This window comes from Ostrea edulis, chromosome 5 (assembly GCF_947568905.1).
Source record: "Ostrea edulis chromosome 5, xbOstEdul1.1, whole genome shotgun sequence".
In the NCBI taxonomy this organism is placed as follows: domain Eukaryota; kingdom Metazoa; phylum Mollusca; class Bivalvia; order Ostreida; family Ostreidae; genus Ostrea; species Ostrea edulis.
Window position 1 is genome coordinate 91015373 of NC_079168.1, and position 19453 is coordinate 91034825.

Consider the following 19453-nt stretch of genomic DNA (forward strand, 5'->3'; position numbering starts at 1 on the left):
GAAAATAGATTGAAAACTTCAGACAAATATGGTTTCTGGACAGTAACTCGAAAAGTTTAAAACTGAAATTAGTTCAATATGCCACACCATTCCTGACTATACAATGTATCCCATGCAACTTGGCTCATGCACCCCTGGGTGCATATATTGATTTTTTTAATTTTATCCAGTGAATATAATTCCTCTGCAAGATATATTTCTATCAAGCGCAAAGTTTAATTTAATAAAGATTTTTGAAAAAACTTACGACATATCACAAGAGGATTGATCTACCTAATATCAGACGCAAATCGTTAACATTTCACGAAATCTCACCGATTTTTTCCAAGTTCTGATCATATGCCGCCTTTTGAAACTTCGCTTTCATTTTACTTTGAAGGGAAATATCTCCTGAAAATATTGTACCTCGAATGTTTTAGTGATATGATTTGGAAGGTTTGAACTTGATATCTTTTATTCTTAAGTCAGTATAGGTAATTTATATCAGTGCGTGCATTTATACCGAAAAACGGGACCACAAGATGATGCGAGACTTGAGGAAGTTGCTAACCTCTGTTATATATGTGTCTGCTAAAATCTCAGTTAAGCTTATGCAATTTCCTGTTGCAATATACATGTATAATAATTACCGTGGAATCAATTATTTTCTTGGGGGCTAATTTTCAGGGATTTTACAGCAGTGTTGGGTGTAGTTTTGTGGATATGGTTACTATACATTGAAATATCAGAGGTTGCAGTTTTTTGTCTCAGTTGATTTGATGCTTTACATATAGCTTTGTTATCAAGAGAGAAAGAACCCTATGGATTTTGGGGTCCAAAGGTCAAGGTCGTTTAAGTGCTTTGTAGCACAGGCACTAAGCTCGTTTGAAATTTTTTGACCCCTTGCATAGGGATATTGATCTGGGTGCTACTGCTTCATAGCTAAAGCCTACATGGCAAGGATATGTCCAGCCTTGCAGAGCTCTCTTTTGTATATTCTTATCAACAATGTTCATTTCCAAAGATTTTATCTAGTGTTTTCTTTGCATGCATTCCATGATGAAGATGTAATAGTATTATACTGAAATTCTAAATTCTTAAATGGGTTTAAGTTTCATCAGAGGCAGCAAATTCTAACTCATTGAGGTAAAGATGGGGTATATTTATCAAGGCTCGTACGGACATTGTTCACCGCATGGCGTTCATCAGAAAATGCCTATCATTACAATTAGTAAAGATATCAAAAGCAAAAACATTGGAAATGTAAATAATTTTAAATGTATATCATTGAATGGTCCACCATCTGGTGGATTGAGACTATATCTGATTAACATGTACATGTATTTCTACATTATTTTACACATTGAAGATATTTGTGATTTAAAAAGGACCCTGAAAAGCCCGGAATGGGGATAGTAAAATTTCAAAATAATTCTCTATAAAGTTTGCAAGCACATAACTGGTATGATAATGTACCTGTAGGTCATATTTAGTGAGTATCCACTTCATTTAAACGGCATACTTAGTGAGTATTTACCTCATTTAAACCTTGAGAGGCATATTTAGTGAGTATTTACCTCATTTAAACCTTGAGAGGCATATTTAGTGAGTATTTACCTCATTTAAACCTTAAGAGGCATATTTACGGTAGTGAGTATCGACATCATTTAAACCTTGAGAGGCATACTTAGTGAGTATTTACCTCATTTAAACCTTGAGAGGCATATTTAGTGAGTATCGACCTCATTTAAACCTTGAGAGGCATATTTAGTGAGTGTCCACCTCATTTAAACCTTGAAAGGCACATATTCATTTGTCCTTGCAATTTTTTTGAGTAATTGAAACTGTACCTTTAAAAGTGCTTGTATACAATAAAAAAAAATGAAATATTAAGTTGTTGTAAAAGTGCATTATGCATGAAAGGAGTTTAGATATATATAACTGTTGGTAAATTAGTCTCTAATGTGTAGGATCTGAGGGATGTACAACCCTGTTATATTTACATGTGTATTAGTATTTAGAGTATATATTTAGGTACCATCACAAATAGAGACAAATGTTTAATGATTATGTATTCTGATAACATTTCATTAATTGCTTTAGATTATAGTGACAGAGAGGACCCCTGGCCTATTTGTTCTACGACCTTTGAGCCCAGATTCAGCGACACTTAGTGCACTTTATCTCAGTGAATCCCTGGATGTGGAAAAAAGATTAACATTTTTCAGATCATCACCTGAAACGAATGTGGAGGGTGTGCAAGATGCACCATGGGACCAATTGATATCAAGGGCCATCCAACACAGCAGTGAATGTGCTGAAACATCCGCTCTTAACAAAAGTAAAACACTTTTTGATGAAAACTTTCACTAATGTACATGAAATAGGTGTATATATAACATGTTTTTGCCAAGGATATCTGTAGCCAGTACAGATACTTCCAGCACTCATTAAAGTTAACTTATGGCTGTTCCAGAAATGATCAAATGGGGGGGGGGGTCGGGCGGCAAATGATATTTTTTTGTGTGGGTGGTCGTATTTTTTCATATTTTATTTGGTCCGTGGTTGGACTGTTAAAAAAATATTTATTATGGGTAGTGGGTAGTTTCTATTGTTTTATTTTGTGCCACGTGGGTGTTGAGTTTTCAGAATATTTTTATTGTCGCTCGTTGTGTTGGTTACAAAACGTTGGAGGGAAAATTGAAAACGTGTTTTCGAAATGCTGCTTTCGAAATCGAAAGTAACATAGAACTATTCGAGTTGTCGCTCTTTGCAGCGCATAACTTTCCATTACGGCACTCTTCAAATTAGAGGCGCGTTTAGTAGGGTCCCTTTGGACGTGATGGCGGCGAACTCTGTTCTGTAGATTATTACAGTTTACAGTGCATCGATTTTGGGAATATTTTGAAACCAATAGGTATTCCGTTTTCTAATAAAAATAGGCAAACCTTAGTTGATTTATACGAGGGTACCGATACGTTATATTTATCAGTCTGTGTGATGGTGATATAGAGGCCTCCGGGTGCGGGCTCCATTAGAAGACGAACGATTCGTGGAAAAACATATCCATACCCATTTCATGATAATAGCATCGTTTGGACTCCCAATCTTTCCAACATTCCCGCCATAGATGCCTTTGATTGTTGATGTGACATCGTTTCTTCAGAACTACTTTGATACAATGTCGCACAGGCATTACCGCGTCATTGACTAGTCTATAGAATGTTTGTCCCGAAAACCTCGCGAGATTTGTACCGTTTTCATTTTCAAAAATATTTTTGTGGTGGGTCTGGTTAGTTTTTTTTTTTAATTAGATGGGTCATTGTAAAATGAGTTTATCAATTTGATGGGTCATGGGGTAATTTTTTATTTTTTTTTATGGGTGCTTGGTATATACAAAAGGTGCCTCCCGACCCCCATGTATTTATTTCTGGAATAGCCCTTACATTTATATTGTCAGCGAAAAACGTGATAAATGCATTTTATAAGGGTTTTTGTAGGCTTATCAAAGACGGAACGTATTATGGTACGGTGTCGTCTGTCTGTCCAGACCTTGTATGCAAAATGTACCGTAAGCTTCAAGATCTCTACTTGGTACATTTGATCACCATGTGGAGAGGATGATGCCTATTGTTTTTCAAGGTCAAGGTTGTAGTATCAGTTAATAGGAAAACCTTGTAGGCAGAATACAGACCAAACCAAGGTGGCTAAGACTGTTTAACTAGTTACACAAACTCCTCGTGCCAAGTGGAGGACGTCTTTTCTTCAAGGTCAAAGTCTTAGTATCACTTAGTAGGAAAAGTTTGTAGACAGACTACAGACTGAACCGTTGGGGGCTAGGACCGTAGTACACATACACCTCTTGCCAAGCTTAGGATGACGATTGTGTTTCGGGGGCCTCCATGGTCGAGTGGTTAGAGCATCACGCTCAAAATCACACAGCCTCTAACCTCTGTCGACACAAGTTTGAATCCCACTCGCGTCGGTAAGTGAGAAAGTTTCCCAGTTTACTTTCAGAATGTCAGTGGTCTCTTCCCAGGTACATTGTATCTGGGTTCTCTCTTCCACCAATAAAAAATGGGCGCCACCATATAACTGAAAAATTGTTGAGTGTGGCGAAAAACAACAACAGCAAAAAAAAACTTTTGTGTTTCAAGGTCAAAATTGTAGTATCACTTAGTAGAAAAAGCTTGCTTTCATTAATGATATTGTCCAGAAATTTAGTTACAAGATTTCTCTTGAAGGAATATAGGTTCAGTTTGCATTTTAGCTGGATTTGTGCACCATGACCTATTTTAGGAGTATAAGTAGGTCAAACAGTTTTCCAGATTTTTTTCGTTATGAATATACATGTAGGTATTGCCCTGAAATTTTGTCACAACCTCCCTCTCAGAGAAATACACAATCAGTTCACATTTCATCTTGATTAGTGCACCATGACCTAGTTTAGGGCTAAAATTAGGTCAAATAGTTTTCTGGACTTTTTCTCATCATGGATAGATATTGTACTGAAGGTCTAACGGGCATATGTTGTACTGTTTGCCGTTCTCATGTTCTAACATCTCAAGTATTGTATATGAATGGAAAAATCATGAAGTACATTGCATAACACATCTAATATGCTACCCATAAATATTTTGGTGGAGCTTATAGTGACTTTTGTGGCTGTCTGTCCATCTGAGCTCATATTTTCTGAACCTTTCTTCAGAAATTGATCATAATTTATCACAGATATTCCTTGGGACAGGGATTTTTGAACCAAGATCATTTTGAAAAGGTCAAGGTCAATTAGAATGTATACCTTGTATAAGGAAAAAGTTCCATATTTAAGTAGCTCACTACACTAAAGCTTATACTCTTTTTGACACTACGTCACAAAATGGCGATTTAAATCTTTTGTATAATCATTTGTATTGATCATTTAATTTGCCTATCATCGTAGCTCAGTGGTTAAAGCATTGGGCTGATTAACTGCAGATCTTGAGTTCAAATCCCCCAGTCTTTTGTTCATACATGTATGTGTTGAAATAATTTTCTTGAAAATCATGTTTTTATCCAAATTCGCATATTTTCATCATAAAAGATACCATGATATATCATAAGTATATATGCCGAAAATGCATATATACTTATTATATATCATCGTATCTTTTATGATTAAACCAATTGGTATTGATTTAAGAAACTATTTCAGGGTGTAGTGAGCCACCTTAAGCAGCTTTTGAACTGGTATTTATCACATATCACACAATTAAGTAATAGGCAAATGCTTTCAGATAAAGGTCACTTAAGGTCATTTTGGAAAAATCAAGGTCACTCAGAACATATACCTTATATATATGAAAAATAAACCTTCATTTCAACAATATTTCAACAGTTATTGATTTTTTTAACCAAGATCTCTCAAGGTCATTTTGGAAAGGTCACTCAGAACATATATCTTATATGAGGAAAGAGTTCCATATTTCAATAGTTTTTGAACATTGATCATGTAAACCACAAATAAGTTATAGGCAAATGGCTTTCAGACAAAGTTCACTTAAGGTCATTTTGTAATGGTCAACGTCACTCAACATATACATTATATAAAAAAAGAACTTAATTTCAACAATATTTCAACAGTTATTGATCATAATGCGAATCATTTCTCATATGAAGTAGTTCACTGGTTAGTTGCAGTTCACGGAGCATCCATTACTTTTACTGATATCCTTGTTATATAGGAACAAAGATGTCAATACTTAGCTGAGATATCTTTCTATTGACTGAATAAGTGTTTGGCCTTTCCAATTTTTAGATAGAGAGTGTTTTGATCCAAATGTCTTGGGAAGGACTCATTTACCGGGCTGTAGATCAGGTCTTGTGTCACTCATTGAAAAGCTCAATAACAGGTAAGGGGGTTGTTGACTTTAAATGCTTTTGTGTCTAAAGACTGCAGTCATATTGAAGTCATTGAGGCAATCTACATGAAGATATTTTGATTACAATGTAATTCTTGGTGACTCATTATTCATTTCCATGTTAGCTCACCTGAGCTGATCACCTTTTGTCTGCCATCTGTCAATCCGTCAACTTTCCACATGTTCATCTTCTCTAGAACCGCTTGGCCAATTTCAATCAAACTTGGTACAAATCCATGGATGAAAGGCATTCAAGTTTATTCAAATAAAGGGCCATGACCCTTTCAAAGGATAGATAATAAAAAAAAATGCAAAAGTTTAGTGGGTCATTAAAAATCTCCTCAAGGGCCAGAAAAGTTCAGATTTACATGAAAGTTTCCTGACATAGTGCAGATTCAAATTTGTTAAAATCATGGCCCAAAGGGGTAGCTTAGGGCTAGAATAGCGAATCAAAGTTTTACATGTGAATATATCTAAGGGAAAATCTTTAAAAATCTTCTTCTAAAGAACCACTCTGCCAGAAAAGCTGAGATTTATTTGAAAGCTTCCTGACATAGTGCAAATTCAAGTTTGTTAAAATCATGGCCTCGGGGGTATGATGGGGCCACAATAGGGGATCAAAGTTTTATATACTAATATATAGGGAAAATCTTTAGAAATCTTCTCAAGAACCACTGTGCCAGGACATTTCAAATTTACATAAAAACTTCTGACAAAGAGTAGATCCATGTTTGTGCAATTCATGGTCCCTTGAGGTAGGGTGGGGCCACAATAAGGGATCAAAGTGTTATATGCTGATATATAGGGAAAATCTTTTATATTTTGTATATACACTATCTTTATGGTAAGACCTTTCATGCGATGCAATAGTGTGTGATCTTGTGACTTTGACCTGGAAGTTTGACCTATTTTTAGTAAAAATCTGACCTATACAATATGTCATGAACTATTTATGGTAGATCTTTCATATCTTGTATGTATATTTCTTATGGTAAGACCTTCCATTTCATATTATGACCTTTGAGACCTTGAACTTGGGAGTTTGACCTACTTTTTAGAAAATGTAACCTATTAAATATATCCAGAACTATTTTAGGTAGGGCTTTCATATTTTGTATATAGGTTTTTAATGGCAAGACCTAGTACACTATGGTGTTTGATCTTTTGACCTTGGAGTTTGATCTACTTTTTAAAAACTTTAACCTTGGCTATATCTTTGAACCAAGGAGGATAGGGTTTTGATATTTAATACATGAATGCCTCTTGAAGAGATCTGTTTTTGGTAGAAGACATTTGACTTAATGACCTTTGCCTTGAACTTTGACCTACTTAAAAAAAATTAACCTTGGTTATATCTTCTGAACCAAGAGTGATAGGATTTTGATGTTTCAAATATACATGTAGATGCCTCATTAGAGGACATTTCTGTTGTTACCAGAACTATTGACCTTGGACTTTGACCTGCTTTTCAAAAACATTAATCTTGGCTATATCTTTTGAACCAAGGGGATAAGGATTTGATATTTCATATTTAGATGCCTCATAACCAGGCCTTTGATATAGTATCAAAACTTTTGACCTAGTAACCTTGGATTATGACCTATTTTTCAAACTTTTAACGAAAGGGATAGGTTAAGTAGAGTCAGGCCTCCTGGCAAGCTTTGTTGTCTCCTGACAGCTCTTGTTTAAGCATGGTACCTACTTTGTGTAACCAACTCCTCTCACAGCTTTTACCTGACATTTTTCAGATGTTGTACATTATAGTTGTTATAAAAACATTGGAAATGTACATGTAACATTTTAAAAGTGTTTCTGTTTTTTTTTTTTTTTAAATTTATATTTGATATATCATTACATATTTGATTCTCTACCACAAATTCTTCAGTTCATTTTTATTTCATCTGAATCCATTTACTGCTGTCTCTGTGATAAATAACATATTTTAAAGCAACCCAGCTTTAAATCAATCTTGTTCTTAAATTGATTTTATGTTACTTTATTCCATAGGATATCGCAGCTCGAATTTCTGAATGAAGATGAAGTTCAAAGTTTGAGGGAGCTTCAGCGGATTTATAGACAGGAAAACAAGCCCATCAGACCTAGAGACACTGTCTTGTCCCATTTACAAGGTTAATTGTTGTATTGTACTGACTATCAAAAAATCCTTGCTGAAGGCAGTGCTGCACTAGGTGCAATGTATTATCAATAGTCGATGACTTCCGTAAGAAATTTAGTTAATGGAACCCGTAGAAGTTTTAATGTTATCAAGGGACATCACTATTCTGCTTAATAATGGCTGGATAAGACGCTGCAGATTTGTTTCCACACCCTGGGGACAAGTAATGGATATTATATATAGTGTACTTGTACTTTATATAAAGCAACAGTATAATGAAGTTCAAACTATCGATTATATAAACGATTGTGTGCTGCCGATTCAATTCAATAATCGATGGTAACTTTGGTCCAGTTTTGAAACACTATTTGATTATATTTAATTATCAAAATGGTTATTTTGGGGAGATTGAAAGTTGGCAATATTGAAAAAAGTATTGGCCAGGGGTATTTTTTAATATTTTGGAAGGCATCTATGATTAGAACAGTAACTACAACACATGATTAAGATATTCCAAACATATCTTAACTTTTGACAACAGAAAAACCTTCATCATTCAATATTGTCTCATCTATCTTATTATATGCCTGTTTGTCATACAATGGTATGGTGAATGCATCTGTTATCAGACTATCTGTCTCTGTTAGCTTTTCTGTGTCAGGCGACCCTGAACTGTAAAACCTCCGTCAATATGTCTTTTGGGGAATGTGTGTTGTGGTCCAAAACTAGTTAGCAGTGACCTCAATTTAAAATGAAATAACCATCAAAATAAAGTTAAAACCGTGTTTGGCATATAATTTAGATACTGTAAGGTTTAGAATCGTCACACCTTGTAAGATGATGTGTTAGAGGGGGAAGATGGGTTACAACCTAGAACTAGACTGCATTGACCTCATTTACAGATGAGATGACCGAAAAAGTATACCTTCTCAGACTTATATCACTTTCATACTATGAAGCCCAGAATCATTTCTTGTTGCTTGAAGCATATTAGGTTAAAGGTTTATACTAAACTAGGTCACAGTGACCCAATTTTTTTCTTGCATTGTAGTTTTGAAATGAGGGTCATGAATATAAGAGTAACTATTTAGATTTTTTTAAGTCTCCCAATCAAAGTTTGGAGACTTCTTGTGTTTGCTCAGTTCTTGTGAGTCGGCTTGTGAAACAAGATGATCCAGGGCTCACAAACTGTTTTTTAAGTCTTGCACTGACTGCACATAAAGATCGCCAAAATTTGATATGCTTTTTTAACAACTTCATTACATTTTGAAGACATAGCATACATGTGGATATATAACATATTATAACAATGTACATTTAGTTTAAATAAGTCACCTCAATACATCTAAAGAACTAGTGTAAATAAGTCACCTCAATACATCAAAAGAACTAGTGTATATAAGTCACCTCAATACATCTAAAGAACTACATATAGACTATATAAGTACTACAGTGTAAATAAGTCACCTCAATACATCAAAAGAACTAGTGTATATAAGTCACCTCAATACATCAAAAGAACTACATATAGACTACTGTATATACTCGCCTATAAGTCGGACTTTTGGGAGTCAATTTTTGGTCCAAAACTCTAAGTCCGACTTATAGGCGCGTCCTAAGAAGATTGGTATTTTTCTAGGTGGCGTAATGTAGTGGGTTTTTATACGCCCGTCTTAAGACGGGCCGTATTATGTTATGGCCTTCATGTCCGTCCGTCTGTCCGTCCGTCTGTTAGCTTTTTCGTGTCCGGCTCATAACTTAAATACTATAAGGCCTAGAATAATCAAACTTTGTCAGTTGATACATCTTGGGTAGAAGGTGTGTCGCACATTAAAACCAGGTCGCTGTGACTTTTAATTAAGAAGATATGGCCAAATATGGTAAAACCCTGTCCAGCTCATAACTTGAAAACTATTTGATCTAGAATCATGAAACTTGGTCAACTTATGCATCTTAGGTAGAAGGTGTGTCGCACTGTACTTTAAGGTCACTGTGACATTTAGTTGAAGTGATTTTTTGAAAAAAGTATGTTATAATTGGTACAATCCCTACTCATATAAGAGTTTTGTAGAAAACCTCATTCAAAAATGTTACATCAAGAAAACACATATTTTTTTTATGATATACTGTACAGCTTTTTTTTAGCCTATGTAATGTTTCCTTTGTTTCTAACAATAACATGAGAAATTCCACTTGTCTCATGGGAGTAGCATGCAAAGGGCATTTTGACAAGACTAATTAATGAGTTTTGTGTAGAGCATCTCTGATCAACATGATCAAGCAGGTGTTATCTTTATCTCTAGGGAATTGGGCAGAGAGATCTTAGCCTCTTAATTGCAGATATACCAGAAATTATTTGTGAAAGTGAATTTGTTTGTTGTGGTTAGTCTTTATTTTCAAAATTAATTTGACATTGTACTATATAATTTTTAATTTTTTTTCTCGGCAACCTATATGCAGAGTATCATTTCTCACTAAGACAACAAATGGTTGCAATATGTATAAAGGCCTATTTTAATGATTAGTATTTTGATGTTTTGTTATGGCTGTGGCATTGTTCAGAAAAAAGATATACAATGAACAAAGCTGCAGATTGGGCATTTGTGTAAATCTGAACAGATGAAATAGTATTGCAATAACCATATTAAAAAATGTTAATTCAAGAAACTACACATTCTTCATTATATACACTGTACTATACAGCAGTATATAACAAACAAATTATTTCTTTTGTGTCAGTAACAAGAGAAATTTCCCTTGTCCCATGGGTGTAATTATCAAGCAATTCAGGAGGCATTTTGCTAACAGAAAAATTGCATTCTGTCAAATTACAGATTAATTAATGAGTTTAGAAGATTTCTGTTACAGCAATCTGATCAAGGAGGTGCTATCTATATCTCTTGCAATCGGGAATTGGGCAGAGGAATCTGGCCATCTAATTGATCTGTCAAATTTTAGAACAGTTCTAATTGGTAGCCATTACTTTGAAAGTTAATTTGGTATAAAGTTTAAGAATTAATATGATATTGTAAAATATATTTTTATTTTATATCTCAACAACAAGGTGCAGATTGTCATGTCTCACTAAGATGACAGTTTTACAGTCTAAGAATAAACATAATGACTAATGTTTGATGTTTTATTACGCTGTGCATTGTTCTTCATTCCTTAAAATACAATGAGCAAAGCTGCAGATGTGCATTTCTCAAGTCTAACACAACCAGTTGAGAAATATATGATGTATTATTTTTTTCTAATTAATAACTACACCATAGGAGATGCACCAGTGTTTGAAATAACCGTTTTTAATCTATATTTATTTATATTGACATCACCATGCATATTTTACTTTTATACTTGAAGATTTGACAAAGGCAGATACTGATATATGTATTTTTTGATATGTTGAATAAATCAACCTTTTTGAGTACTCCCATTTATTGTAAGTTGTTTGCTTGGAAAAAGGGCTATCTTGCACTTTAATCATTTCATTGAAAACATTTGGGAAAATGTTTTTATAATATACCTTTTAAAAATCATTAAGCTTACATTATCAATATTTGAAGCAATGTCACATGAGGCCATAAAGTGGGTAAGATTCTTAAAGGAAGGATGACATTTGGTTCCATGCATACCTACATGTATCTCTTCATGGTGATATGTTCATGTTAACAATATGTGACGGGCGTATCATGTGCCGTGGCGGTGCACTTTTTTTTAAACAACTCCGACGATTATCATGGACTACCACACAAATGATTATTGTTTACAAATATCTAGACATATTGTATTGTTTATGTATTTTAAAATTATGTATAAAGTACAAGTATTTACATATTTTTATCTTGTTTAAAATTATTTACATACCGGTAACTAATACTTTCAATTCAACTAATCTATCGTTTATCGGTAAACTTGAATTACGAACTCGATTTAATATTGAAATATTCATATGTATACCGGCTGAAATATATTTCATAAAAGATTTGAATATTGTTAACAGATAATTTAGATCATCATTCTTGACTCTTAAAAACTCTATTGTTGATACATTGAATTATACTGGAACCCCACAATAACCACAAGGCGCATGCCACTAAGTAAACATGGTGTCAGGTACTGGTAATTTGGAGACCATAATTACTTAGGTAAACAAGGGATCATTGTCCATAATAGATCAAGGGTTGCGTTTAAACCCCAAACAGATATGGCTTGGATATTGAGCACCTCATAATTATTAATTTCTCAAAATATTTTTTGAAACATAGGTAAAAATACTAGAGCATTGACTTATATTTGTCAACCGATTCTGACAAAAATTTGTACCGACTTATAAGCAGGTCAATGGCAAATTCCTACAAATTTACCTTTAAAAATACAACCGACTTACAGGTGGACCGACTTATAGGCGAGTATATATGGTATATAAGTACTACAGTTTATATAAGTCACCTCAATACATCAAAAGGACTAGTGTAAATAAGTCATCTCAATACATCAAAAGGACTAGTGTATATAAGTCACCTCAATACATCTAAAGAACTAATGTAAATAAGTCACCTCAATACATCAAAAGAACTAGTGTAAATAAGTTACCTCAATACATCAAAAGAACTACATATAGACTATATAAGTACTACAGTGTATATAAGTCACCTCAGTACATCTAAAGAACTACATATACACTATATAAGTACTACAGTGTATATAAGTCACCTCAATACATCAAAAGAACTACATATAGATTATATAAGTACTACAGTGTAAATAAGGCACCTCAGTACATCTAAAGGACTAGTGTATATAAGTCACCTCAGTACATCTAAAGGACTATATAAGTACTACAGTGTATATAAGTCACCTCAATACATCAATAGGACTAGTGTAAATAAGTCATCTCAATACATCAAAAGAACTAGTGTAAATAAGTCACCTCAATACATCTAAAGAACTACATATAGACTATATAAGTATGACAGTTTATATAAGTCACCTCAATACATCTAAAGAACTAGTGTATATAAGTCACCTCAATACATCAAAAGAACTAGTGTATATAAGTCACCTCAATACATCTAAAGAACTAGTGTAAATAAGTCATCTCAATACATCAAAAGAACTAGTGTATATAAGTCACCTCAGTACATCTAAAGGACTACATATAGACTATATAAGTACTACAGTGTATATAAGTCACCTCAGTACATCTAAAGAACTACATATACACTATATAAGTACTACAGTGTATATAAGTCACCTCAATACATCAAAAGAACTAGTGTATATAAGTCACCTCAGTACATCTAAAGAACTAGTGTATATAAGTCACCTCAATACATCAAAAGAACTAGTGTATATAAGTCACCTCAATACATCAAAAGAACTAGTGTATATAAGTCACCTCAATACATCAAAAGAACTAGTGTATATAAGTCACCTCAGTACATCTAAAGAACTAGATATGGACTATATAAGTACTACAGTGTATATAAGTCACCTCAATACATCAAAAGAACTACATATAGACTATATAAGTACTACAGTGTATATAAGTCACCTCAATACATCAAAAGAACTACATATAGACTATATAAGTACTACAGTGTATACAAGTCACCTCAATACATCAAAAGAACTAGTGTAAATAAGTTACCTCAATACATCAAAAGAACTACATATAGACTATATAAGTACTACAGTGTATATAAGTCACCTCAATACATCAAAAGAACTAGTGTATATAAGTCACCTCAGTACATCAAAAGAACTACATATAGACTATATAAGTACTACAGTGTATATAAGTCACCTCAATACATCAAAAGAACTAGTGTAAATAAGTTACCTCAATACATCAAAAGAACTAGTGTATATAAGTCACCTCAATACATCAAAAGAACTAGTGTATATAAGTCACCTCAGTACATCTAAAGAACTAGATATGGACTATATAAGTACTACAGTGTATATAAGTCACCTCAATACATCAAAAGAACTACATATAGACTATATAAGTACTACAGTGTATATAAGTCACCTCAATACATCTAAAGGACTAGTGTATATAAGTCACCTCAGTACATCCAAAGAACTAGTGTAAATAAGTCACCTCAATACATCAAAAGAACTACATATAGACTATATAAGTACTACAGTGTATATAAGTCACCTCAATATATCAAAAGAACTACATATAGACTATATAAGTACTACAGTGTATATAAGTCACCTCAATACATCAAAAGAACTACATATAGACTATATAAGTACTACAGTGTATATAAGTCACCTCAATACATCTAAAGGACTAGTGTATATAAGTCACCTCAGTACATCCAAAGAACTAGTGTAAATAAGTCACCTCAATACATCAAAAGAACTACATATAGACTATATAAGTACTACAGTGTATATAAGTCACCTCAATATATCAAAAGAACTACATATAGACTATATAAGTACTACAGTGTATATAAGTCACCTCAATACATCAAAAGAACTGCATATAGACTATATAAGTACTACAGTGTATATAAGTCACCTCAATACATCTAAAGAACTAGTGTATATAAGTCACCTCAATACATCTAAAGAACTAGTGTAAATAAGTCACCTCAATACATCTAAAGAACTAGTGTAAATAAGTCACCTCAATACATCTAAAGGACTACATATAGACTATATAAGTACTACAGTGTATACAAGTCACCTGAATACATCAAAAGAACTAGTGTATATAAGTCACCTCAGTACATCAAAAGATCTACATATAGACTATATAAGTACTACAGTGTATATAAGTCACCTCAATACATCAAAAGATCTACATATAGACTATATAAGTACTACAGTTTATATAAGTCACCTCAATACATCTAAAGAACTAGTGTAAATAAGTCATCTCAATACATCAAAAGAACTAGTGTATATAAGTCACCTCAGTACATCTAAAGAACTAGTGTAAATAAGTCACCTCAATACATCTAAAGGACTACATATAGACTATATAAGTACTACAGGGTATACAAGTCACCTCAATACATCTAAAGAACTACATAATAGACTATATAAGTACTACAGTGTATACAAGTCACCTCAATACATCTAAAGAACTACATATAGACTATATAAGTACTACAGTGTATATAAGTCACCTCAATACATCTAAAGAACTAGTGTATATAAGTCATCTCAATACATCAAAAGAACTAGTGTATATAAGTCACCTCAGTACATCTAAAGAACTAGTGTAAATAAGTCACCTCAGTACATCTAAAGGACTACATATAGACTATATAAGTACTACAGTGTATATAAGTCACCTCAATACATCAAAAGAACTAGTGTATATAAGTCACCTCAGTACATCTAAAGGACTACATATACACTATATAAGTACGACAGTGTATATAAGTGCGCATGAATACATTATGGATGTAAATTAAGAATTTCTGTACGTTTGTATAAATACATGTATATCAACTACAAAAAAAATCCTCAAACCAATAGTGTTATAATTTTTGAGAGGTAAATATTTTACAGTAAAGAACATATATATCTTGCTTTCTTTGGTTGAAAGAGCATAGTAAATATTTAAAAAATGGTATAAACTTATTACAACTAAGTCATACTCCCTGTAGAGGCCTCATCGAAAGTTTAGTTTGTGTGCAAAAGCCTGACTCGTGACCATTTCTACGGGAATTAGCGTCAATAAGACAGAACGCATCCTAGACATTTTTTCATCCTCAACCAGTTGTTTTTTTCCACATTAAGATATTTTAGTATGAATTATTCGCAGCTGTATAAACATCCTAGGAATATCACATTTCTTTTCCATGCTTTAATTCTGTGCTGAAACAATTTGCAAAACACGTTTAACTTTTGTAGAGTGTGAACAGTTGAATAGCTCCAAACCTGAGTTGTCGTATTCAGACACACTGCCCTCTCGTGGTGTATTGATGGTAAACAAGAGCAGACAATCCTCAGTCCTTAGAGATGTCAACTCTACCACAGCCAATACTCAAGGCCCAGCTAAACAAGACAACAAACCAGAAATGACTAACGTCCAAGCAGGTAAATGTCCTCTACATGAATGCAGAATTGAGAATATGCTGAAATCAGATTCATTTTAGAATTGCTGTATACATGTACATCATATGTACTGAAACTAAGAATACTTGTTCTAGTACATGTGTACTGAAGTACATGTGTCTCTATTGATAATAATGTCTTCCCTTTTCTGGGAGGATTGTTTGTGTACTTTTTGTCAGTCTGTCACAAAATCCTGTGAACGCTTTTCCTGTAAGACCTAGAATTGGTATGGAAGATGTGCATGTGGCAAAGATTTTTTGAGTTTCTTCAAATTTTAGGAGAATTTCAGGTTGTTGAACTTAGTTCATTTTGAGGAAATATTATATCAAATAAGGGGCATGGTTTGTCCTTATAACTCCTCACAGTTTAGGAACTAGGGTATTTGTCACAGGCTAATGATGGCTGATATTACCTGAAGCAAAGTTCTACAAATTATTGCATAATAAAAACACCTGATGAAAGCATTTCACGAGCGTATTATGTACTGTTTGGGTTACTCCTGTTAGGTCTGCTATCGGTTTGTGTGTGTCGTCAGTCCTCCATTATCAATTGAACATTGTTAACTTCTTGATAACTTTCCTTCCAATTCTTTTCAAATTTGGTATGAAGCATCTTTTGGGACAAGGGGGAGATAAATTAATTTCAGGACTGTACCCCCAGGGCCTTAGGGGCAGAGCAATAATTGGCCAATTTCCAAAAATCTTTTCTACAAACACACTTTTGGAAAATATATTGAATTCATTTTCATATAGAGCAGGAAGACCTCTACTGAAATTGTAAATTTCATGGTCCCAGGGATAGACAGTCTGACTCCAGGGTGTGGCCATACTTGGTATATAGTGTAAAACATTTCAATAACATCATCTTTAATGCTGTATTTATACTGAATTGAAACTAAATGTTATTTAGAAGGAGCAGGTAGTCCTTTCCCAAAATTGTAAATTTGATGATCCCAGGGATAGGGTTCTCTAATTTTGATGATATAAAAACTAAATACATATTAAAACTGAATTTATACATATAAAAACTAAATACATATTAAAACTAAATACATATTAAAACTTTATACATATTAAGGAAAAGCAGACAGGGATATACATGTAATAGAATTGTGAATTTCACAACCTCAGGGTTCTGACTCTAGGGCGGGTCCAAAATAGTAATATTCAGTGCTCCCTTGATATGTTGCCCTCCCATTATGATGTCACCCCCGCTTATTGCCTGAAAATCCTAAAAAACATTTACACCCCGTTATAATGCCAACCCCGCATAATGCCATGAGCCACTGAATTTCACAAACAAATGGTCAAATTATATAGGTTTTACCCTCAATTTAAACACAAGATTATCTAAATGTTTATACAGAATGTAGCCAAAATAAATTACATATAAACTGAATTTCTTTTTGACTGCTTAGTGAATTGTCAGTAATGGTGAATTTGTTTTATTGCCACCCCCGTTTTTTGTCCAGGTTGGTCTTGAACAAATGTTGTCAATACATCGTGTGAACACATTAGTGTTAATTGTATTATGTAAAGTATTTATCAATATGTCCACTTTTGGGGGACATTAGTGTTTTAAGAACACATCTTGTTTTATACTTCTGCTGAATATTAGAATTTAGCATAGATAATATGGAGAACAGGAAAATTATTACATAGTTGTATATATTTTGCAGCCTTCGGGGGTGATGATCTACTTTTGAAATACTGATGCTTGATAAGTCCTCTGGGCCTTTTGTTGAAAGAGTTATGGATCTTAACAGTCTATGCGAAAGTTTTTTGGACCACACAGGACATTTGGTCCTGTGTAATCAATGAACACACAGGACCGAACCAAATTTTGTCAGACCGAAAAACCTAATGTAAAAAAGTGAAATATGTGAAAATGCAGAACCAAGAAAATCTTATTTATTATACTAGTAATACTATTGATATTTTATTCTTCTCTGGCAAAGTATTCAACAGACTTCCAATTTTCCTCCTCTGACACATATCCATATTAAAAATTTAAAAAGTCTGCTTCAAAGTCTTGCTCACCGCTTTTCTTTAACCTGGGATCGCTCCCGCATAATCCTTTAAACGGTCTATGTGGTTTTAATCACATTCATTTACATATTTGGATTTGTGCGATATTTTTTATTTATAACAAACATTTAAAGGGACTGGTTCACGATTTTTGAGAAAAATATTTTTCGTTTTTGATGTTCAACATTAAAAATATAACTGATTTAATGTTGACAGCCAAAATTTTGACCTTCTGAACGCAAGAATAAAAGCAATATTTTAGCCTTAAATCTGTGTTATGTAAACAAAGACTCGAGACTTTTCAAACCGGTGAAATGTTAATTTTGTAATATAAAGCATCTTAATTTTGCATACTCACAAATTATAACTACAGTGGAACCCCGTTATTACGTTCCCCCTTTATTACGTTAGTCCGCATATTACGTTGGAATTTCAAAGCACAAAACCATTTCTTAACAAACCTATATAAAATAGACCTCGTTATTACGTTGTCCTAAAATGCCGGGACTCGGTATTACGTTGTAAATATTCCGACAAAAACGTAATAAACCCCTAATTATTCAATAGTGATTCTCAAATTAATAAGCCATTCACACCTTGACTGCCTGAGGCAGTCACCACGTAAATTTCCTGGTCTGTTTTTGGGGATTAGAGACGCTTGACTGATCACGCTTCGATAGATCTAGCAACATCAATACAGGTGAATACCCCGTATAGAAGCCAGTGATAAACAATTAAATAATGTTTATTTAGAAATTGTACTCTATGAAATTTACTTCATTTTTCATATTTTGATAATCAAAGAGAAAATTTCTCAACCACCTGCGTGTTCAGCATAGTGTGATTACCTTCGCTATTAAAACTCTATTCACGGACAGCTTTGGTACCAAACAAGAAAGACAAAATTTATCGTAGCAATGTTACAACCGCTTGGGTAACTGCTTGGACATAGGTGACTAAAGGTGTTCAATTAAAAAAAGTGTTCGTTGTTTGGACATGCAGCTTGGGTGTTCGTAAATCTCGTCCATACATACACCTATCTATCGGCCGATTTGTGAACGGCATTTACCTCAGTGAATATTTTAAAATCCCTTGATGCGCACGTGATTTTAGTGCCATCATTTAGCATTATAAATGAAATCTTCGTGCATCATTATATTTTTTTTTTTTATGTGGATTGCGCTTAAATTGTTCTCCGTGCATGTTTATCGTTGGTGAGAAGTGTGCAAGTGTTGGGTATCGTGTGCGTTTTGTGTCTATAGTTTTGTTGTTTTTTGGGTGGGATTTTTTTTTTATTGTGTTGTGTATTGTGTAATTAGAGAACTTAATAAAAACGATGT

General features: G+C 33.6%; 1 protein-coding gene across 1 annotated transcript in view; it reads left to right on the forward strand.

The window, feature by feature from the left end:
• Nucleotides 1-19453, forward strand: part of LOC125650583 (uncharacterized) — a 66223-nt gene that overhangs the window by 24967 nt on the left and 21803 nt on the right. Inside the window, exons 6-9 of the mRNA XM_048878990.2 lie at nucleotides 2083-2320; nucleotides 5777-5870; nucleotides 7887-8008; nucleotides 15883-16068. Coding sequence (XP_048734947.2) covers nucleotides 2083-2320; nucleotides 5777-5870; nucleotides 7887-8008; nucleotides 15883-16068 — 640 coding nt within the window. The remainder of the gene's footprint in view (nucleotides 1-2082; nucleotides 2321-5776; nucleotides 5871-7886; nucleotides 8009-15882; nucleotides 16069-19453) is intronic.